We start from the raw sequence: 21,457 nt of genomic DNA, 5'->3' as shown, positions 1-21,457 counted from the left end.
CAGTAAAAAATAACTACAGGCGTTCTACTTCGAGTATGAGCGTCTGCTCTGATGATGGTGACATCGGAATTGCTGACGTCACTCTTTTAAAAATAGCCTTTGGGCCCTTTCTTCCGTCATATATTATAGGTATATAATAACTAGATTTCCGCCAGTGGCTTTGCCCACATTTTCAAAGAAAAACGCGCATAGTTCCCGTTCCTGTGGGATTTCCGCGATTTTCACTGATGATAAAAAACATTCAAATATTATATCTTCTTGTATTTTGTTATTACTTTAAATATTAAAATCTATTTCAAAGAAGAAAAATGAATAGATTGCAAAAATACTTTCTCAGATCTAAAATAAATAGGTATACAACTTTATATACGTTATGTATTTTTTTATATTATAATATTATAATAATATTATAATCGATTATATATATAATACTAGCGGTCCGCCCCGGCTTCGCCCGTGGTACATGTTTACGTTTTCTCTACATAAGAACCATCCTCGTACTTCAAGGAATATAATAAAAAAAGAATTATCGAAATCGGTTCAGCCGTTCTCGAGTTATGCGCTTACCAACACATTTTGCGATTCATTTTTATATATAAGAAGAAGATTATAATCGATTGCTTCGCTGTCCACAAAATATATTTACAATTGAACTTTAACACGAGATAAAATTCAAATTTGCTTGGCACATGATTCGATCAAACAGGACGGCACTAAATAAATAATTTTTGAACTCTATTTCATAATCTGCTAATAATAGAAGCTTTATACAAACATAAATGTAAATAATAATTATGATTATAATTTAAAACGCTGACAATAGATTAATATTTATTTTTGAATGAAAACCGACAGATAATAAAAGAATGAAAAAAATACAATTAAAAATTTATTTTCAAATTTTTATGAAATGCCTTGAAATTTTTCACATTCTCTAGACACAAATGACAGGTAGGTAGGTGTGACATATGTAAAAAAAATATTAGTATTATTGAAATATAGAAACCGGAAAAAAATTGTATGAAGTCAAATTATTAAAACTGTTCATTAAAATACAGCGAACAGTAAAACTGAAATAAAATTATGAATTATTTTAATAAAACTAATGTCAGCGTCTTAACAATAGCGAGTTAATTTGACAATTTATAATAGATAGCCATTTCATGGATACATTTTTTCTGTTTCTTTTTGCACGCCTCATAAGCGAAGCGTTGAGGTGGGTACTACTGTCGCTTCGCGCAAAACATCTGATTTTTCAAACTTAAAATGTCTTTACTGCACTTGTAAGATAATACATACACACACATATTAAGAAAAAACACTACTTTTAACGTTCATGATATTTTTGATGTCATTTTTGTTATTTAAACTAGTTAAAAAACAGTTTAAAAAAGTTCTGTCTTGGACGTCCGTGTGTCTGTATGTGCGGATCCTTTTTCTTGTTAACACGATAGCGACCGAAATACTTTACTAATCGAGTCTTTTTTTTTCTCTTACGCTTGAGTATGCTCAGGAATAGAACCCTTTCATTTTTCAGGGTCTGATTCGATGTGGTTTAATTGTAATTAAATAAACAAAAATAATAATTAATAAATAATTATTAAAAAAAATTATGAGGCGTGCACTTTTGGATTTTCCAAACTATTTTAATATATTGTAATCTTCAACTATGCGTCCTTTCTAAACTTTTGAATAAAAGTCAAATTAAAAAAAATATGTACATTGGCAGAAAACGAAATTTATTATAAACTACATATTTTTACGTCCTAAAAATAGTAACTCAAATAAAAAATTAAAAGTGATTTTGTTTCATTATTTACTTAATAAAACTATCATTTTCAATCCATTTATTGATAAAAAATATTTGTACTTAATAAAAAATACTCACATAAAATTGACTTTTCATCATAAAAAAACAGAACAGTAAAAAATTCACATATTTTGTTTAAAAATTTTCATATATTATATCATATAGATATTAAAAACTTGACTGTCATTATTTTTATCGAAAAGATCTCACAAAAAATCGAGTTTTCAATCGATACCAACCAAGAACGTGTCATGCACTTACAAGTGTCATGATAAAATCATTAAAAATGCAAATTGCGACCATAAAGCCGATCGTAGCAGCAACCATTATAATAATCGTAATTGTTTAAAAAAATATACCTATACGTTTTATTTTTTTGAAATGAAACTTCTTTAGGCGCGTTGAGAGCATTTTAAGGGAGTACGGCAATTTTGGTGACTTCAATCTTGCCAGAGAAGTTTCACTTATGACACGTGTACTCGGCACACACGCTCTTTTTATCTTAAAGCGAATTGTCGAAAGGAATTGAAGATTTTTTGATTTAATATAACGAGCATTTAGAAGTTAAAGACTATACATACATAAAAACATTAAAACATATATAAATATATATATATTTTAAAGCGTGTTTTTTTTCCTTTATGTTAACTAAAAATTACATTTTTTTGTTGAAATCACAAAAATAAGTCATAATTTTTATTTATGTAATGAATATTTTCCAAAATATTTTATGCATTTCATTTATTATTAAATTTTCAGCTAATCATATTTTAAAAAGGCATAAAATCTAATTGGCACAATTACTATACAGATAATGATTTTTTATTTACAATAATGTTTAAAAAATAATAACATTATTAACAAAGTTTTGGTCTACTCTTTGTTAATAATTCAGGCCCCAGAATCACAGACACAATAGAAAATCTATTGTGTCGTGGACCGATCGGGCCGTTTGGGGCTCAATGGGTTAAAATAAATCAATGCGAAGAAAAAAACATTTTTTTTGTATTAAAAGTAGCCATTTATATAATACTTATATGAAAAGTTGAGCAAAAATGAGAATTTGTTTTTTTTCGTTCTTTTTAATCGACACAAAATAACTAAAAATAGAAACTATGGGCTATTAGCTGGTCAATAACAAAACAATGATCCTACTTCCCCTAATAGAAAATGGGACAGAGGTTCACATTTATTCTTAAAAAAAATTCACTTACAATATAATTTCTGTGCCTCGCTTCCAAAACGTCATTAATTCCATTGCAAAAAAAATATTTATTAAATTTCCTCTTTTAAATTAATTTTTAATACTTTAACCCTAAAACTGGTAACATAAGTACCGAAAAAATCGAAAGAGATTCGTTTTAATACAAAAAGAGAGAAATCTATAAAAATTATCATTATTGTATCACATCTTAATTCTAAATTTGATATTCTATCGATGATTTAATACTAGACGTATTTAGTTAAATATCTAGAATTAGAAGATCTATTGAATTTTTGATTTAGGAAAGTTTTTAAAGTATTAGTAACAAAAATAAGTAAAAATAGTTCTAATGCAGACTAGTACTAATCATCGACTTGTTTAGATAAAGTAACAATTTAACTACATTAGAATCTAAGAAATAGCCTTTTTAAACGTGAACGAAACCGAAAATTAACGTTAACTATTATCTAGGAAATAGACTCTAAATGGTAGATGAAATAGAAAAAAATAAAACACAAGAACCTTTTAAAATTTTAGATGTTTATAATAGCTTAAAAACTTTACAAACAGTTCTGGTTGTTCATTATGTTCTAACATTTTAAATCGAAATTATTCATAAAAACATCATCAACGAAAGAAAAAGCAAAACCATTTGCAAAGTCTTTAATTTCAATTAAATATATACAACACTTTGATAAGTTTAAAGTTTAAAAACAATTTAAAGATTAGTGATAACCACCACAGAAGCTTAAACGTCCAGCGTATTTACATAATTTAAAATTAACTAGTATCATCCGATTTGGTTTCACTCTCTTCAGTAATAGTTATCATTGGCGGACTATCAAAACCGCTTTCCCCTGGCGACATTTCATTATTAAATTTCTCAAATTTTGGTGATCCAGCTTGTATTACTTCTTTAACAGATTCGTAAACATCTGATCTTATTGCTGGTAACCTTTTCCCTTTAGAATCGTTAGGATTATCTTCTATAATCGTTTCCATCATTTTCGTTCCATCATTTGGAACATCGGGTCTACTTAATGTCTTCAATGGACTTTCAAATTTCTCAGCGATGGGTATAGCTACTCCATTTTCAAGTTTTCTTTCTTTTTGATCGTGTATCTTTTGTAGACTCACTTCTCTAGCTTGAACATCGGATAGTAAGGGACCATCTGAAGACCCTTCGATACAATAACCTGGTCCTTGTAGAATATCATTGCTTATAATCGAGTCTTGTTTGAAAATAGCTGCAGTGACCACTGGTTTATCGGGATCTGTAGGTGTTTTACCAATTAACGGTTCTTGAGAATTGTCGTGAATTAGAGCATCTGCTGTATCTTCTTTAGATACATCATAACCAGCATATATGGGGTATCCAAATGGTCCTTGTTCATAACCCACTTGACTGCCATACGAATAGCTAACGTTATGAGAACCAATAGAGGACATGCTTAAGTCTGATATAGATAAACCAGTACTAGATAAGGCCAAGGCTTGTCTTTCAAACTTTTCACTGCTTCGTTCACTATCATCTTCAATAATACGTTTGTCTAGTTCTTCTGGTACGCGGTGTATTAGAGCTTGGTTGGTGGAAATTTGGGGGTCGTGGGGAGGGGAATTGTGAATTTTATTAGGTCTATAAGCGGCTGATTGTTGGACCTCCACGACGAAGATACCGTCGTTGTCTGGGGAGTATTTCATTTTTGTTTCTCGACCGTTCATTATATCCTGGAAAGTAAACGGTAAGAAATTAATAGAATGGTACTTACTGATTAAAATAAACGTAAGTATATAAATATGAGTAAAATGACTTCGAGGAAATGAACTAAGTTTTCCTTAATGGGTAATTATATCAAGAAACTTTCTATCATGACATAATTTCGCTACAGTACACGTTCATGACTGTTTACAATTTAAGTATTGATCTTAAAATTTTGAAGAATTTTGATATTTATATTAAACTAGCGGTCCGCCCCGGCTTCGCCCGTGGCACATATTTACGTTTTCTCTACATAAAAACCATCCTCGTACTTCAAGGAATATATTAAAAAAAGAATTATCGAAATCGGTTCAGCCGTTCTCGAGTTATGCGCTTACCAACACATTTTGCGATTCATTTTTATATATAAAGATAAGATTCCATATACATGCTATGTAAGTAGTTTCATGTCACATAGATAATATATTTATACTTACACTTCTTTCTTCAGTTTCCACTATGAGGTGATTGTTCTTCAGCGTCATGGTAAAGACAGAGCCGTTGGCTGGTGGTGACTCCCCGTCCGTACCGCCATCGTCTGATTTGAGCTGGAATAAGAAAATTTTAGTACAAGAAAATATGTATTAATGCTTAAGTCAGATATAGAGAGACCAGCACTGGATAAAGCCAAGGCTTTTTTAATAAGCTGACCCGAGACGTCCTGTAAAATGCGCAAATTCAATAATTGTTAAGTTTTCTATAATATTCTGATAATATAATATTCTGTTTGTCTTTCTTATCTGTACTAATATTATAAAGCTGAAGAGTTTGTTTGTTTGAACGCTCTAATCTCGGGAACTACTGGTCCGATTTGAAAAATTCTTTCGGTGTATACAGGGTGTCCCGCTATTGGTATACTAAGCGCGAAGGAACTTGTAGTTTTGCATACACTGATCACGTAAAAAATACATAAACAACAAAATTACGTTAAATTTTTTTTGATAATTTTTTCCTGAAAATCCATGTTTTCTTCTCTAGCTTCGCGCAGCCGTCATATACCGCTTCTCTAATGTGAGCATTTTGTCTATGAAAATATAATCTTAAACGATAGCTCACGTGCTAGTGGCAAAAATGGGCGGGTTGCTTGTTATGGGTGTACACATAGAGTTTTAAGAATTCACCTTTTTAAAAAAAAAATTCGTCTGTATTTTTTTAAGTATTTTTTACATACTCAGCGTATGCAAAACTATAACCTCCTTTGAGCTTAGTATACCAACAGTGGGACACCCTGTATATCATCTCGCTAAGACTAACAGGAGCGGAGCACTGGTGGTAAAACCGCGGAGCACAGCTAGTTAAAAATAAATGGCCAAAAAAGGATTTTCTACAAACACAACAAAAATAATTGTCACGGTATTCGTTACTCTCACACAAAAGGCCACCTATACGAAATTTGATCGAATATAAATTATAGTCTAGATAGACATAATGTACCTACTTATTACTCATTAAAATTCTAGCATACCAACCTATCAGGAAGCGAAAGAATTTTACATATTTGTTCGTCTGTTTTTTTTTTGTGTGGTGTTTCTCAATGTTAGCCAGAAGGGCTTCTACATTTTAACGCGGACGCGGTTCGTCTGTTGAAGATATTGCCTGAACAAACACATAATTTTTTTTTGTTTACACCAAAGTTATTGCACATTAAAAGCCAGTCATTTTGGATCAAATTTGCGTGGGCCAGGGTGAATGATATATCAATACGAATCATTAGTACAAACGGTATAGTCAGTTTGTGGTTGACACTTTGACCTTTGCAATTGCAATGTACAAACATATATACGACAATACTAATATTATAGAGAGGATTTTTAAAGTGAAACTTCTTTATCGGGATTGGAAAAAAATTTAGTGTAACATTTTTTCGTTACGCGTGACATTTTTCCGTTACGCGTCATCTTTGATTCGACGTATTTCTGTAAAGTTGCATATAAATAAAGTAAATTATTTTTTTAAAAATAAGGTCATAAAGAAGTTTCACTTCTTACGTGTGTACACGCACACATTTTTTTGTTTGTAACGATTAGAAAGTACTTATTCGACTTGAAAATAAAATACCATTAGAAAGCCTAGGCTATTATAATCTATACATATATATACGATAAAAAAATATGTTTTCTTTACACGACCAATAGGAGTGAAGCATTCACGAATGTAAATTACGCGGAAAAATTTAAGTAACAGGGACAGAATGTGAAAATTAAAAATACTTAGGCATAGATAATGATAATATAAGTCATATAAATATGTAAATATTTTATATATTTATTTTCAGTTGTTACTAAATAATTAATAATAAAATATTTTAGGCTACATTTCATTTACATTTCGCTGCTATTGCTAACTAAATCAATTCAGAAAGGTTAGTTTTAAAAATAAAAAGAATGTTACTAAAATATACTATCTATACGTTAGGTGAAACGTGATATGGAAATTTCTGAAAAGCAACGCAACGTCGCACGCAAATCCATCGAAAAAAGAACACAAATATCAAAATCACGTGACGAACATTCATATTATATATCCAAAAACCAACAAAATACTTAGGTGTTAAAACCTAGCTCCTACCTTGGGTTCAACGACCGGTCGTTGCCGCGACGCGCGGAGCCGAAAATTTTTCGCGAGCGCTTGCATCGTGCACTTTTTAGATGCACCTACTTCGTACGGACTATCTAACGGCTGGACAGTGGCAACTGTGGAGACGCTGTTGGATTTTTTTTTAAGTTGTACTTATTTTTTTTTATAATGCTGTCATATTTGCCTCTTGTACTTCGATAGAGATATAGATGTGTAATCTGTCTACTTATATTTTAAGGTATCCTGATAAGATATATGGTTTATTGTGTATTTATTCTATTTCATAACCGAGAGCACTCAACAAATTCAATTTAAGAACCGTAGAATGAATAGACTGAAGATAGACTACGTCCATAAATTATTTACATCCAATCAGATGGTATAGATTTTCTTGCGATTTTAAGTTTTCATTTTTTTAATGATACGCGTATCCCTAAATTACAATTTACAAGAATGAAAGTATGCAACGTACATTCGTTAATCACACATCGTGCCGATATAATGTTCATTCAAATTTTCCAATATAAATCTACCAACAGCGACTCCACGGATCTCTTGTCCCCAACGCATTCATCTCTCAGTGCGTTGCACTATACGAGCCAGTTTGACTAGATTTTTGGCAGTCGGCCTGCGCAGGAGTCCCGCGCCCCGCACCCTGCACCCCGCGCCCCTGCGACACCCCCCGCATTCTTTTATGAGGTTTTGATGACTTAGGCATCTTTTTGTGTTAGCTTTTTCGATGTTGCTCTTTTTGCACGGTTTATAATTATTATGATATAGTTGCGTGCTCTGGTTTTGCTTATGGTTAGAAAGAAAAAAACGTTTATGTAGCGAGACAGTGTGACAAAAAAAAGAATAAAATGCATACAATCTTCATACAATAAACAAGAAATGAAAAACAATAAGAAACAAATCTAAATATCTCTTATTGGCGTCAACCATCACCAACATAATATATTTAAGTTATAAGTATTTATTATATTATAATATATTCAGATGGGTATACAATATGGAAATTTTCGATCGATGCAAGTGAATTTTCGAAAATCGTTGAATGCAGTTCTATTTCTTTTTAAAAATAAAGGAATGTTTCCTTTCAACAAAATTTGCTATCTTCAGTATTTCAAGTACTTTCCCTCCAGGGCCCATCGAAAATTTCCACACTGTATATTCTATTCACATAATATATTCATATTTATTTGCGTATCTGTACATTACTTATCCAGTACATATAATAAGGGTACGCGCAGACAGAGAGCGTTCTGCGTTCCGCGTTCTACGTTCTGCGTTCCGCGTTCTTTGTAATGTGAAGGATCTATAGCGCCGGCGCACACAGAACGCAGTTAGACCGCGGCGGTCATTCGGAACGCTTGCGTTCTCGCGTTCTCTGTACAGAATTACAAAGAACTCGCGTTCTCGCTATGGCTGGTCCGTCTTCTCCAATTGGTATCTTGTTTTTCTATTTCAGATTTTACATAGTCATGTAACTCATTGAAGCTATTTATTGACATTCGAAAATAAATATAAAATCTCTCTACATCTTGAAGCAGCTCAGGGATAAGAATACTAAATTCTCCCATATCATCTCGTTTCGTGTTGATAGGGTGTACCCAACATTTTCTACTTTTTTTTGACTCCTCTAGACTCCACAAAAGCAAGGCTTCATCTTCGGAAGATGAACTTTCGAGAGACATGTTTCTCGTGCGGAGAGTCACGAAATAGAACGCAAATGTCTTGAACGGCTCCTGTGTGCGCTAGAACGCAGAACGCAGAACTGACGAACGCAGAACGCAGAACGCGGAACGCAGAACGCAGAACGCTGTATGTCTGCGCGTAGCCTAAATAAGCAATTGATGTTTTTCCGTCTGTCTGTGTATTATTTTTCAGCTAATTGGCTAACCTTACTTTTTATTTGCAGAAATTTATATGAACAAAGAAGTACATACAAGATATTATGGGTAAGTATTTATTTCGAGTAGCTTACGATCAATTTTTTAGATAATCTTATATATAAAATTCTCGTGTCACAATGTTAGTCTGCATACTCCTCCGAAACGGGTGGACCGATTCTCATGAAATTTTCTGTGCATATCGGGTAAGTCTGAGAATCGGCCAACATCTATTTTTCATATGTACCACGGGCGAAGCCGGGGCGGACCGCTAGTAATATGTATATTCCAACTATCTTTACAAGATTGTAGTGAGTGAAGTCCCATGTCCCCTGGTGGGGTAAGGGGCAGATGCATTATACATCTGTTTCACTGATCGATTTTCTTTAGGGACAAGTAGGTGATCAGCTTTCTATGTCCTGCCAGAACGAGACATTTTTTTGACAAGATTGAAGATTCGTAAATAAAAATTTACGACCTATTTATTTATTTATTCTTTATTGTATAATTGGTGTAATAAAATTAAGAAAAAAAGCTGTAACAAAGCAAATTGTACATATGGCAGCTTGTATTATTGCCATGTCTACTTTTCTCAGATCTACACAACACGAAAAATTTCATGAAAATCGCTATAACTGTTTCCGAGGAGTTTAGTCACAAACACTCAATAACTACATTATAATATAGATAATATTACGTTAACCAATATATGACACGAATTTTTAACGCAATTATAATATTAATTTAAATTCATAATTCATTATCGAGTTATGTCAGGCGATATTATGAGAAATCGATACGACAACTTGTAGTAACTTTCACGAGTTACAAATTAAACGTATTCGAACATAATTAATCTTGTTATTTTACCCATACTAATGTTGTGGATGTGAAAGTCGTTGTGGCTAAACTGCTGAACCGATTTTGGTGACATTTTGAAGGATGTGGTTGGGAGAAGAAACACATATGGGATCAAAAATGATGAAAGGAAGGTTCGTGGAATAAATAAAGGCTGATGAAGATAGTTGGGATCTTTAAAAATCAATAACTAGGTATTCCAATTCTACTTATATTATAAATGCGAAAGTTTGTTACTCTTTCACGAAATTAAGTACTACTGAACCGCTTACAATGAAATTTGGTATGTAGGTAGCTGAAGACCCCGAATAAGACTACTTTTTATCCCAGAAATCCCACAGGAACGGGAACTATGCGGATGCTATGAATTTTCTTTGAAAATTCAGGCGAAGCCGCGGTAGAAATCTAGATTTGTATTTTTCTACACCACCCACGTATCTCATATATTATATCCTAAATAAAAATAATTTAAAACTACTTATTTGTCTCATTTTATATTTCAACAGGCAGTGTTGCCGGTTATTTAATTTCAAATCGATACATTACAGTTTCCTTTCTGATTAAGATATATTTGTTGGGACTAAAACCCGTTCCACGAGGCAGCCCTCGGGCGATGTAGCGATGGAAAATAAATTGGGACACCGTTTTTGTAAATATTTTTCTATATAAAGATAATTAAATTAACTTGTTGAATTTATATTTTTGGTTTTATGGCATTCAAATGCTTTATAAATATAAATTTATAAAGAATAGAAAAAATTCGATCACGAGGCGGGACTCGAACCCGCATCCTTTCGCGCCATTCCGGGGCGGATGCCTGACCAACTCAGCCACTCGTACTCGTGACCCGCCAGAGCAATCGAATTTATTGTGTGTCCCTCCAGACACATAAAACTGAAAGAATAGAATAAATTCGATTGCTCTGGCGGGTCACGAGTGGCTGAGTTGGTCAGGCATCCGCCCCGGAATGGCGCGAAAGGATGCGGGTTCGAGTCCCGCCTCGTGATCGAATTTTTTCTATTCTTTATACATTTATATAAATTAACCTGCTCAAAATATGAAAAGTATTTTCAGGGTGAATTTATGCATGAATGTTTTTTTAGGTAAGCTTTAAAAATATTATACCTACCTATTGCTTTTAGATACTGCAGGTATCTACTGCTACTGCTCGACATCAAATGTCGAAATTCTCTACAATTGTTACAAAAGCAACAAAAAATACAATATTCATCTTGAGGCATACAATAGTTTCATATTATCTCATATCATCAATATGTTATATTCAAACTCAAACTCAAATATTTATTTATTCATTTAGACTTCTTCTAGAAGCACTTTTGAATCGTCATTAATTCATATTTGAATCTTTACTTCAAGTATTTAAAATAATGTTTCATTGCAGCTGGTCTTTTTTTGCTGACGGTACCAGCATTCCTCAGCCCTTGGATTATCTCGCCGCACCCGGAAGATGCCATACTTTCTTATTTTTTCTTAGCAATTTGATTTTATATCGTTAACTATAATGTCTCAAATAAATAACCGTAGAGCCTTTCCCTTTTGACATAAATTTAAAATCTAAGAAAATAGGTTAAGTTATTTCTTTAGACCTTTTTGATCTTGAAGCAGGAATAAAAGATGAATCTTTCGCTCGAACGTTTGATAAAAATATTCTTTATCTATTTAAGTCTAGGGGACCTTCTAGTAGGTATAAATAAATACATCTCTGTCATGTTGAATTTATACCTATTTTATTTCATAACTAGCTTTCCACCCGCAGCTTCGCCCGCGCAGTCAAAGAAAAACCCGCATAGTTCCCGTTCCCGTGGGATTGCCGGGATAAAACCTATCCTATTTTCGGGGTAAAAAGTAGCCTATGTCCTTTTAGAGCAGGCTCCAAGGAGATGTTCGTTTGCATAAATAGCGGACCTAAATCTGACTTCTGATATATATTGTATAGATCCCAGACATCCTATAAACAGATGTTGCCAACCAGTTTTGTGGTCCCCTTCCCCGCACCCCGGTAATTAAATATGGCATACAAAGAAAAAAATAAACATTTCCAAAACATGCCGCGTGGGGTATCAAATGAAAGAGCTTATTGAGTAGAGCACGAATATATAGCATACTATAACATTTCTTACACTTTCTCTAAGATTTTTTAGAAAATTTACGAAAATGGTCCATTTTTGAGTTAACTTTAAACCACTATAGATTGAAAACTCATGAATATATTTTTTAAATTATTATTTTAAATAATTAACAATAGTCCATTGTTGACGATTCAATAGTTCGTATAGTGAAATAGTTGCATGGGGGAGTGGGGGAAGCATTCAAAGATGGCGAGTATATTTTCAAGTTTATGCCAGAAATAAAGGCCTAATACAAAAATATCGATGTCAGGGCTTAGAATAATTATCTCTGCACTGTCGTTGTGTTTGACAGAATGAAAAATATGGCAGAACATTCTTGAATCAGCCTCTTAACTTCATCAGCCTCTTCTAAACTTGAAAATATACTCGCCATCTTTGAATGCTCCCCCCACTCCCCCATGCAACTATTTCACTGTACGAACTATTGAATCGTAAACAATGGACTATTGTTAATTATTTAAAATAATAATTTAAAAAATATATTCATGAGTTTTCAATCTATCGTGGTTTAAAGTTAACTCAAAAATGGACCATTTTCGTAAATTTTCTAAAAAATCTTAGAGAAAGTGTAAGAAATGTTATAGTATGCTATATATTCGTGATCTACTCAATAAGTTCTTTCATTTGATACCCCACGCGGCATGTTTTGGAAATTTTTATTTTTTTCTTTGTATGCCATATTTAATTACCGTTGTGGGGAGAGGGGGACCACAAAACTGGTTGGCAACATCTGTCTATAGGATGTCTGGGATCTATACAATATATATCAGAAGTCACATTTAGGTCCGGTATTTTTGCAAACGAAACTCCACTGAGAGTCCGGTCTATTTCTCGGGTATCAAAATATCTTTATACATTTCATGCAAATTGGTTCAGTAGTTAAGGCGTGCTTGAGTAACAGACAGACAGACAGAGTTACTTTCGCATTTATAATATTAGTATGGATCTTTGGAAGTAAAGATAAGTACCGAACTTTTAACCGACCGATATTAAAATAATAATTAACCAAATACGGGGACAGGCGTTTTGTCACTAACTACAAATATAACTACTGAAATTAAAATATTTATAAGGACTCTCTCCCCGACAAATGCCGTTATTAAGTATGAGCTAAGAATTTTACTTAGTAGATTTTAGTACTCATGTCATAAATAAAAAGCCATACCTGCATACCTTACGCAACATGACGATGAAATAATGACAAGCAATCAAAGTGAATTATGCCAAATCACTGGAAACTGCGCTTTACGGTGAAAGCTTGTAAATGAGGACATGCTTGATTCATTCGTCCAGGATTCGAAGCCAGGTTGTTGGTGTAGCATTTGCAAACTATTTCAAGCACACTATTGTTTTATTACTGACTAGCTTACGCTTTGTCTAAAACCTAATAAATTATATACTAAAACCTTCCTCTTGAATCACTCTATCTATTAAAAAAGCGCATTAAAATCCGTTGCGTAGTTTTAAAGATTTAAGCATACAAAGGGACATAGGGACAGAGAAAGCGACTTTGTTTTATCCTATGTAGTGATATCTCTTATACCTTCCACTAAAAAAGTCTTCAAAGCCTTTAGAAGCGCTTTTAACACAAATACATCATTTAATATTAACTCGTTTGGAAAGCAGTTTCAACTTAACAATTTTCATTTTTCATCTTAATCTTAATACTAGGTATTATAAAGGCGAAATTTTGTATGGATGTATGGATGTTTGTTACTCTTTCACGTAAAAACTACTGAACCGATTACAATGAAATTTAGCACACATATAGAGGGTAACTTGAATTAACACATAGGATAGGTTTTATCCCGGAAATCCCACGGGAACGGGAACTATGCGGGTTTTCCTTTCAAAACGCGGGCGAAGCCGCGGGCGGAAAGCTAGTAATACATAAATTGCATCAAGACTGTCTTTTACCCGGGTTTCAAGCAAAAAATATTGGTGGGATTTTGATGATATTTTATGGTTTTTTTATAGGCAACACATATGCAAGCTGTAAGCTATAACTTATTTGAAGATTGACTTTGAATTTGAATCTCCGTACACGCGAACCAAATCGTGCAAGCTAGAAATAAATATAGGTATTATTATTTTGTTTGTGTGTTAATAGAGTGGTCCATCAATTACAAAATTTAGTTTTGAATTAAGTTAAGTAAGTTCACTATTCAATGTAAGAAAAGCTGTAAAATATTGAAGTTATACTACAGTAAATTTTAAGTTTTTAGTTCTCTTCTATTTAAACTACAGTGAGCCATAATAATTTGTTATTCTGTAATTTGACGTCCCAGTTAAACTTTTAAAGCTTGTTCAAATCTTTTTGTAATGAACAAAAAATTTTCTTTAAATAAAAATTTTCTTTTGTAAAGTTTGTTAATGACTAAATCTTCTTATATATAAAATTCTCGTGTCACAATGTTAGTCTGCATACTCCTCCGAAACGGGTGGACCGATTCTCATGAAACTTTCTGTGCATATATATACATATCGGGTAAGTCTGAGAATCGGCCAACATCTATCTTTTATAAGTACCACGGGCGAAGCCGGGGCGGACCGCTAGTATTTTATAACTTTTAATAGAGTGAATTCTTGAAAGTAAAATATTCTACATTGATTCAAAGTTTTAGAAGAATTCAATTAACTGAAAACGGGATATTTTTTTACTTTTAATATAAATGGTCTTTTACGTATTTAGTATAATATAAAGAGATATATTATGTACTAGTGGTCCGCCCCGGCTTCGCCCGTGGTACATATTTCGCAATAAAAGTAGACTATGTCCTTTCTCGGGTATCAAAATATCTCCATACCAAATTTCATGCAAATTGGTTCAGTAGTTTAGGCGTGATTGAGTAACAGACAGACAGACAGAGTTACTTTCGCATTTATAATATTAGTATGGATTTACTGTATTATAGCTGTAAGATATATCGTCATTAAACGATATCCCTGAAAGAACGCAAATAAAAAATACTTAATAGTTTTTAAACTACACTCTCCTGAAAAATTCTACAATATTATCATGACGTGTGATCGAATTTGCTTTGCAGTTTTTTCCCGGATTTTCCTGGACATAGCCAAGGTGAGCAGTTATTATTGACATAAGTAACTACAATTCAAATTACTCAGTATAGATTTTCACCAATTTATTTAGAGAAATCGACTAAATATACATCCGTTTGTACAGTCATACCTTTCGACTTGCAAACCAGACCTACCGTTACTTCAAAACAAAGAAGCTGCTGTTTAAGGGAATTCCAAACAAAATTATATTTAAATTTAATAAAAAAAAATTAAAATAATATAGTTCTGTAAAATAGTAGAAGAATTTGACCAACCTATTTCTCTAATTATTATTTTACCTACAAGAACATGTACAAATAATTTCGAAAATTGTACCTATCATTGTAATTCGTTTTATGTACCTATTTTCTTGAATGTATTTCGAAAAAAATTTAATAATTTATCAAATTTAAACTGCCTTGTAAAATAATGAGGCACAAATTAAAACATCAGCACAAATTAAAACCTACCTGTTTAAAAACTATTTAATTTTATTATTATTTACGATGAAGTGGCTATGAAATCCCCTTTTCAATCGGCATGCTCGGTTATTTGGTTTACCAATTACAGTTCCGATTTAGTTAATATTTTGCTTATTGAGACGTTCAAATATTAAAAATGTTTCATTTTCGGTTATCGCTATGAACACACTAAAAAACTCTTTATATTAATCCATACTAATATTATAAATGCGAAAGTAACTCTGTCTGTCTGTCTGTTACTCAATCACGCCTAAAGTACTGAACCAATTTTCATGAATTTGGTATGGAGATATTTTGATACCCGAGAAAGGACATAGGCTACCTTTTATTGCGAAATATGTACCACGGGCGAAGCCGGGGCGGACCTCTAGTGTAAAATAAATGTATAATATAAACTCGTTCAAAGCTGTTTCTCAAAAACGACTGAAACTATTTAGGAAATTCGTTGATCCGTAGAAAGCTACTTGCTGAAAGTTTGCCGGAAAATTAACTAGTGGTAAAAATAAAGTGAAAATGTACTCATAAAATGTTAAATAAAAAATCGAAATATGTGCCAAGGCGACAACGTTTTTGAATGTTAACTACAACATTTTTCAAATCGTTTTAGTATTTTCTAAAAAGGCAGTTTTCTTGAGTGTTTTTGTTACAAAAATATTTTATTAGTCTTGTCGGTCTTTATCTAAGTACCTTCTTGCCATCGGTATTTCTTATATGAAGTTTAAAAATTATCCTTGCTTTTTTAAATACTTTTAACATTATTAAGCTTTATCTGTACCGAGGCCCTCGAGCTATGTTTTTCTTTTTTTTTATCCCTGGTCAACTGGGACGAATCCAGGACGAACGGCTAGTCTTAGCAACAAGTGCATTTCTGTGAGAGTTGTATACGCAATTATAACAATTACACAATTTTGTACACTTATGTTTTGTGAATCATTAAAATTTCTCTAATTAACATTTCATGCTTCACAATGTTTTTCTTAAAAAATTAAAGAATTTTTCATGGATTTAAAATGCATTTATATATTATTTTCACAAGACTATTGAAGTATCTCATTTGGTTTGTGTTAAGATCGATGAAATAGTTTTCATAAATTATAATAACATTTCTTTTCTAAATTCGTACCCTTCTGTAGCGTTCGTATATTAAAATAGTTTAGAACGAAGACCCTAAACTATTCAGATAATAAGAAAGGAAACATTATTTTGAAAACCTCAATATCCATTTCATAAGATAATTAGTTTAAGAATGGTGTAGTTAACACAACTAATTAAAATTACGACTGCGTGAAATTTTAAGATTTAAAAAATACCTACACCTAGAAGCTATAAACAATAATAAGCTTAACCAAATGATTAATACAAAGAACACGTAATCATTTATACTGATATTATGAATATGAAAGTTCAGCTATTTTGATGGACATAATATGAATGTTTGTTATTCAATCACGCAAATATTACTAACCGAATTTTGAAGAAACATAGGTAGCAGACAGCAGTATAGTTTTTGTACCAGAATAACATATCATAAGCAATGTAGTGGCTAGCTATTGTGTGTTTTTTATCAGCAAGTATTTCATAATATTGCACACCTATTGGTCTCTAATACTCTTCCTTTGAACACATAAATGTAACTCAGCTAACTATAACCCGACCAAACCACATAAAAGTACATAAAAGTCTTAAACCTATCCATAAATAGCGGTTCCAAAAATGCCCTATAGGTACCTAAGTGCACTTTCGAAACCGGCCCGAGCACGCACACATGCGTGGAAAGTACGAAGGGAAATTTTGGCAATAATTTGCTGTACAACCCGCCTGACAAGAGATGGTGTAACTTTTAAACTGGTTTAAAAATAGGTGGTTAACTTAAAATGTGATTAAATAATGAGGATGTGTAGGGAAGATTATGACAGTAGTATTTTTAGATATAAATGTTCGTTTATTACCAATTCGACGTGTATGTGTGAATGTAATAATTTGGTAGTATTAACTAGTATTAGTTTTAGTCATTTTCGACTTTAACATGTTTGTACTCTATCAGATTGTGTCGCTTTTGGATTGATTTGACACTCAAATAGCGATTACAAATACAAAAATAAATATATAATTAATTGCATATAAGTAAGTCATTGAGTTAAAGATACAATTTAATATGAATTTGAATATTTGCTTTAATAGTTCTCAAACAAGTTTTTATCAAGATTTTTATTTATAAAAACCTATTGCTGCATACAAAATCACCTATTTGAACTTGAAGTCGAATAATTAAAAAAGTGAATCTATGCTTAAAATTATCTGCAGTATGAAAACAAACTTTATTTCAACTTCTATTTCAAGCATCAATATCAGGTCAACACGCTTTGACCATTAAAGCTTGAGTATTTAAACTTTATCTAGCCTCTCGCCTTTATTTCGCCTCATATGAAGATATTATAGGAATTAATCCACCACGTTCACCACGGTCAAGTACAGATTGGTAGTTGTATATCGTTTTGTAAAATTTTAATGAATTCTACTCTCCATTGAAACTCAACTAAAACTTATTTATATTCAAACATGTTTTTATAACTCGTATCGTTTTTTAATCGTCATAATACATAGAAAACAATGATGACAAATTGTTAAAGCAGATATTCTATACAAGAGCCAGCAACGAACTCTGTACAATTTTCCATATAAAAAAGTGATGCCAAAGAATTGTTATGTCCTTGTGTAAACCCTTGACTCTAAGCACTAAGCCACATCTCTGAAAGGTCATTGAATTCAAATTTAACTTTAAGAATCATAAACATGACGTAGCAAATCATAATATTATTGTGCAGTGTGGCAGATATTAATGATGGATTTGGAAGTTATTTTAGGTTCGTAAAGTTAGACATTTATTGTGAATGAGAACGATGAATTTTCTTTATGACTTTTTTATTTGTTTTCTGTCCTTAATTTTATTATTTATATATTTATTGAATAAATTAACTGGAATATTAAACCTGTGCAATAATACGAAGAGACGCTTTATAATAATAGAATGCCAATCAATGTTCAAATAGGAAAGTGCCGTCATTTCCACTTAGTTAAACTACATCAATCTTTAAACTACACTCAGCAAGTCTAATTTCTATTATTGTAGTAGTATATTTTCTTTGGGCGTAATTGTGTAATCAAAATATCGTCATCTTCATCAAAAACAAAAGAGATAAGGATAAGACTCAAAAACCAAGACATTTAAATATCGTATTATTAACAGTAAAATTATACATTATTTAATCGAAGTATTTTTATAAAAATCCTGCATACACATTTGTTATCCTTTTTACTTTTTGTAAGATTATAAAAAATACAAATAAACTTTAGTATTATTATTATAGATATATAAAAAATATTCCAAAATAACAAATCAGAATTTCGCGCACCATATTCGGCCGTATCGTCATTAATGCACTAATGTGAAAAAATGTCCTTGTGTGTATCGCGTGTGTGTGTGTATGTGTGTGTGAGTGTGAAGCCGGTCATTATTCGTAAGTACTAGAGGATAGGAACACTGTACATATAGATTTTGGGGCTACAGTGCACCCAATAAGTTTAAATTACAAGACAATTTTTTTTAATGTTTATTTTTCATGATTTTTTTTTTCATTGCTTTGGTTGCGTGCTTTATAATATCACGTGACAGCCTATTCAGATAGGTAATGTTTCCAACCTCTATTTCGACCCCATAAATTTTATTTCGTGAGATGGAGAAGGTATCTTCTATCAGGTCTTTACAAATTGCTTTGTTGGTATTGTTCTTAATGCAGCAAATAATAACAAAAAATAAACAAATAGTTTTTCGTAAGGCAAGCGAAACCACAAACTGATTACTGAACATAGTACAAAGGTACGAAATACTGGTTATTTCTAGGCATTAATTCCGGTCCAAAAACTATCGCTAGAAAATGTTTAAAAGTTCAGGGTCATTGACATTCATTGTTCACTCGGAATAATTTTTCAACCGTAAATTTCTGCTTCAATATCAATATTACAACCAAATTACAACCCTATGACTAAGCCTTAACTAAATATATAATAGAACCTGAATTGTATCTATGTAGGAGGTACCCCTTTTTTTTTTTTTTTTTTTAGTGGGGAAATCTTGCATAGATACCCACGGCCTCCGGGGAAGAGGCCGTGGGTTATGTCGGATTCCTACCGACCAAAACCCCACTGTGTTCCGTCAAGCCGCATCAACGACGGGGCCACGGGTATGTGTAGAATTCATCCGTGATGTAGGAGGTACCCCTGTAACTACTCAGCCGAATTTAATTATTTCCAAAATCATAGACAATTTTTACTTGATTACCCATTTAGCCAGTACTTATATTTTAGCTGTCATGTATGATTGTTTAAATGCACTTAATATGCTATTTATTTAACGATAAGAATGATAATATGGCTAATAAATTTGTATATTAAACTAGCGGTCCGCCCCGGCTTGGCCCGTGGTACATATTTAAGTTTTCTCTACATAAAAACCATCCTCGTACTTCAAGGAATATAATAAAAAAAGAATTATCGAAATCGGTTCAGCCGTTCTCGAGTTATGCGCTTACCAACACATTTTGCGATTCATTTTTATATATAAGACTAGCAGTCCGCCCCGGCTTCGCCCGTGGTACATATTTACGTTTTCTCTACGTAAGAACCATCCTCGTACTTCAAGGAATATAATAAAAAAAGAATTTACGAAATCGGTTCAGCCGTTCTCAAGTTATGCGCTTACCAACACATTTTGGGATTCATTTTTATATTATAGATAAACCATACCCCATGTGACTGGTTATATTTTTATTTTGTCCCAACAATAACATAGCGAGGCGCTTTCTCTACCAGGCAAGCTCGCTGGCTTTAATGTAAGTACATACGTACTCCTTAGAAATAATCCATACTAATATTATAAATGCAAAAGTAACTCTGTCTGTCTGTCTGTTACTCAAACACGCCTAAACTACTGAACAAATTTGCATGAAATTTGGTATGGAGATATTATGATACACGAGAAAGGACATAGGCTACCTTTTATTGCGAAATATGTACCACGGGCGAAGCCGGGGTAGACCTCTAGTATTTTTATAAAACATATTTTGACGATACTTCAACGTAACACGCGACATTAAATAAAATCAAATTTAATTTAACTTTACAGCCCCTTAACTTAGTAGCTTTGCTTAAATCTAACTTCAAAGGAAAAGTTCAGTTTTTAAATTGAAATGCAAATTTGTGAAATAAACCTCGTTTCTTTTGGTAACTTTAGCTTAACTTTATCGTATTTAGTAAATGTTATAAGTTAATGCGGGTATTTGTATATTTTTTTCAAATAAATTAACAAACAAGTATGTAACACTACTGGCCTAGCTGGCCTGTAATCAAAATGGTGCTTCCGGACATATAGTTAACTAGGTATTAGGTCTATTTTTAAGGTATTCTAAATCGTTATTAAATAAAACTGAATTAACTGATGTGTTATTTTACAACTAAAACTATGATGGAAATTTAACCTTAAACATTATCGAATTCACGTTAAAAATTAGTTTCCAAAGTCACATACACAACTTCTGCTGCGAACTGTACACGGCTTACACACACGCACACGCGCGCAAACTTCCAAAATCGGTCGTTCAGCGCATAGGTC

The 21,457-nt window shown here is 32.4% G+C and overlaps 1 protein-coding gene across 2 annotated transcripts in view; it reads right to left on the bottom strand.

The window, feature by feature from the left end:
- Window positions 1–3,446: 3,446 nt before the first annotated feature.
- Window positions 3,447–21,457, bottom strand: part of LOC149483667 (uncharacterized) — a 36,612-nt gene continuing 18,601 nt past the window's right edge. For both annotated transcript variants that reach the window (XM_089702825.1, XM_089702826.1), the window contains exons 5-6: window positions 5,211–5,321; window positions 3,447–4,742 (exon numbers count right to left, since the gene is read on the bottom strand). In XM_089702825.1, coding sequence (XP_089558951.1) covers window positions 3,795–4,742; window positions 5,211–5,321 — 1,059 coding nt within the window. In that variant the 3' untranslated portion in view covers window positions 3,447–3,794. The remainder of the gene's footprint in view (window positions 4,743–5,210; window positions 5,322–21,457) is intronic.

The sequence above is a fragment of the Colias philodice genome, chromosome 13 (genome assembly GCF_061535455.1).
Source record: "Colias philodice isolate Cphi_HAF_F1 chromosome 13, ilColPhil1 Martin Lab GWU primary, whole genome shotgun sequence".
In the NCBI taxonomy this organism is placed as follows: domain Eukaryota; kingdom Metazoa; phylum Arthropoda; class Insecta; order Lepidoptera; family Pieridae; genus Colias; species Colias philodice.
Note: the sequence above shows the minus strand (reverse complement) of the source record. Positions and strands in the feature narration are given on the sequence as shown.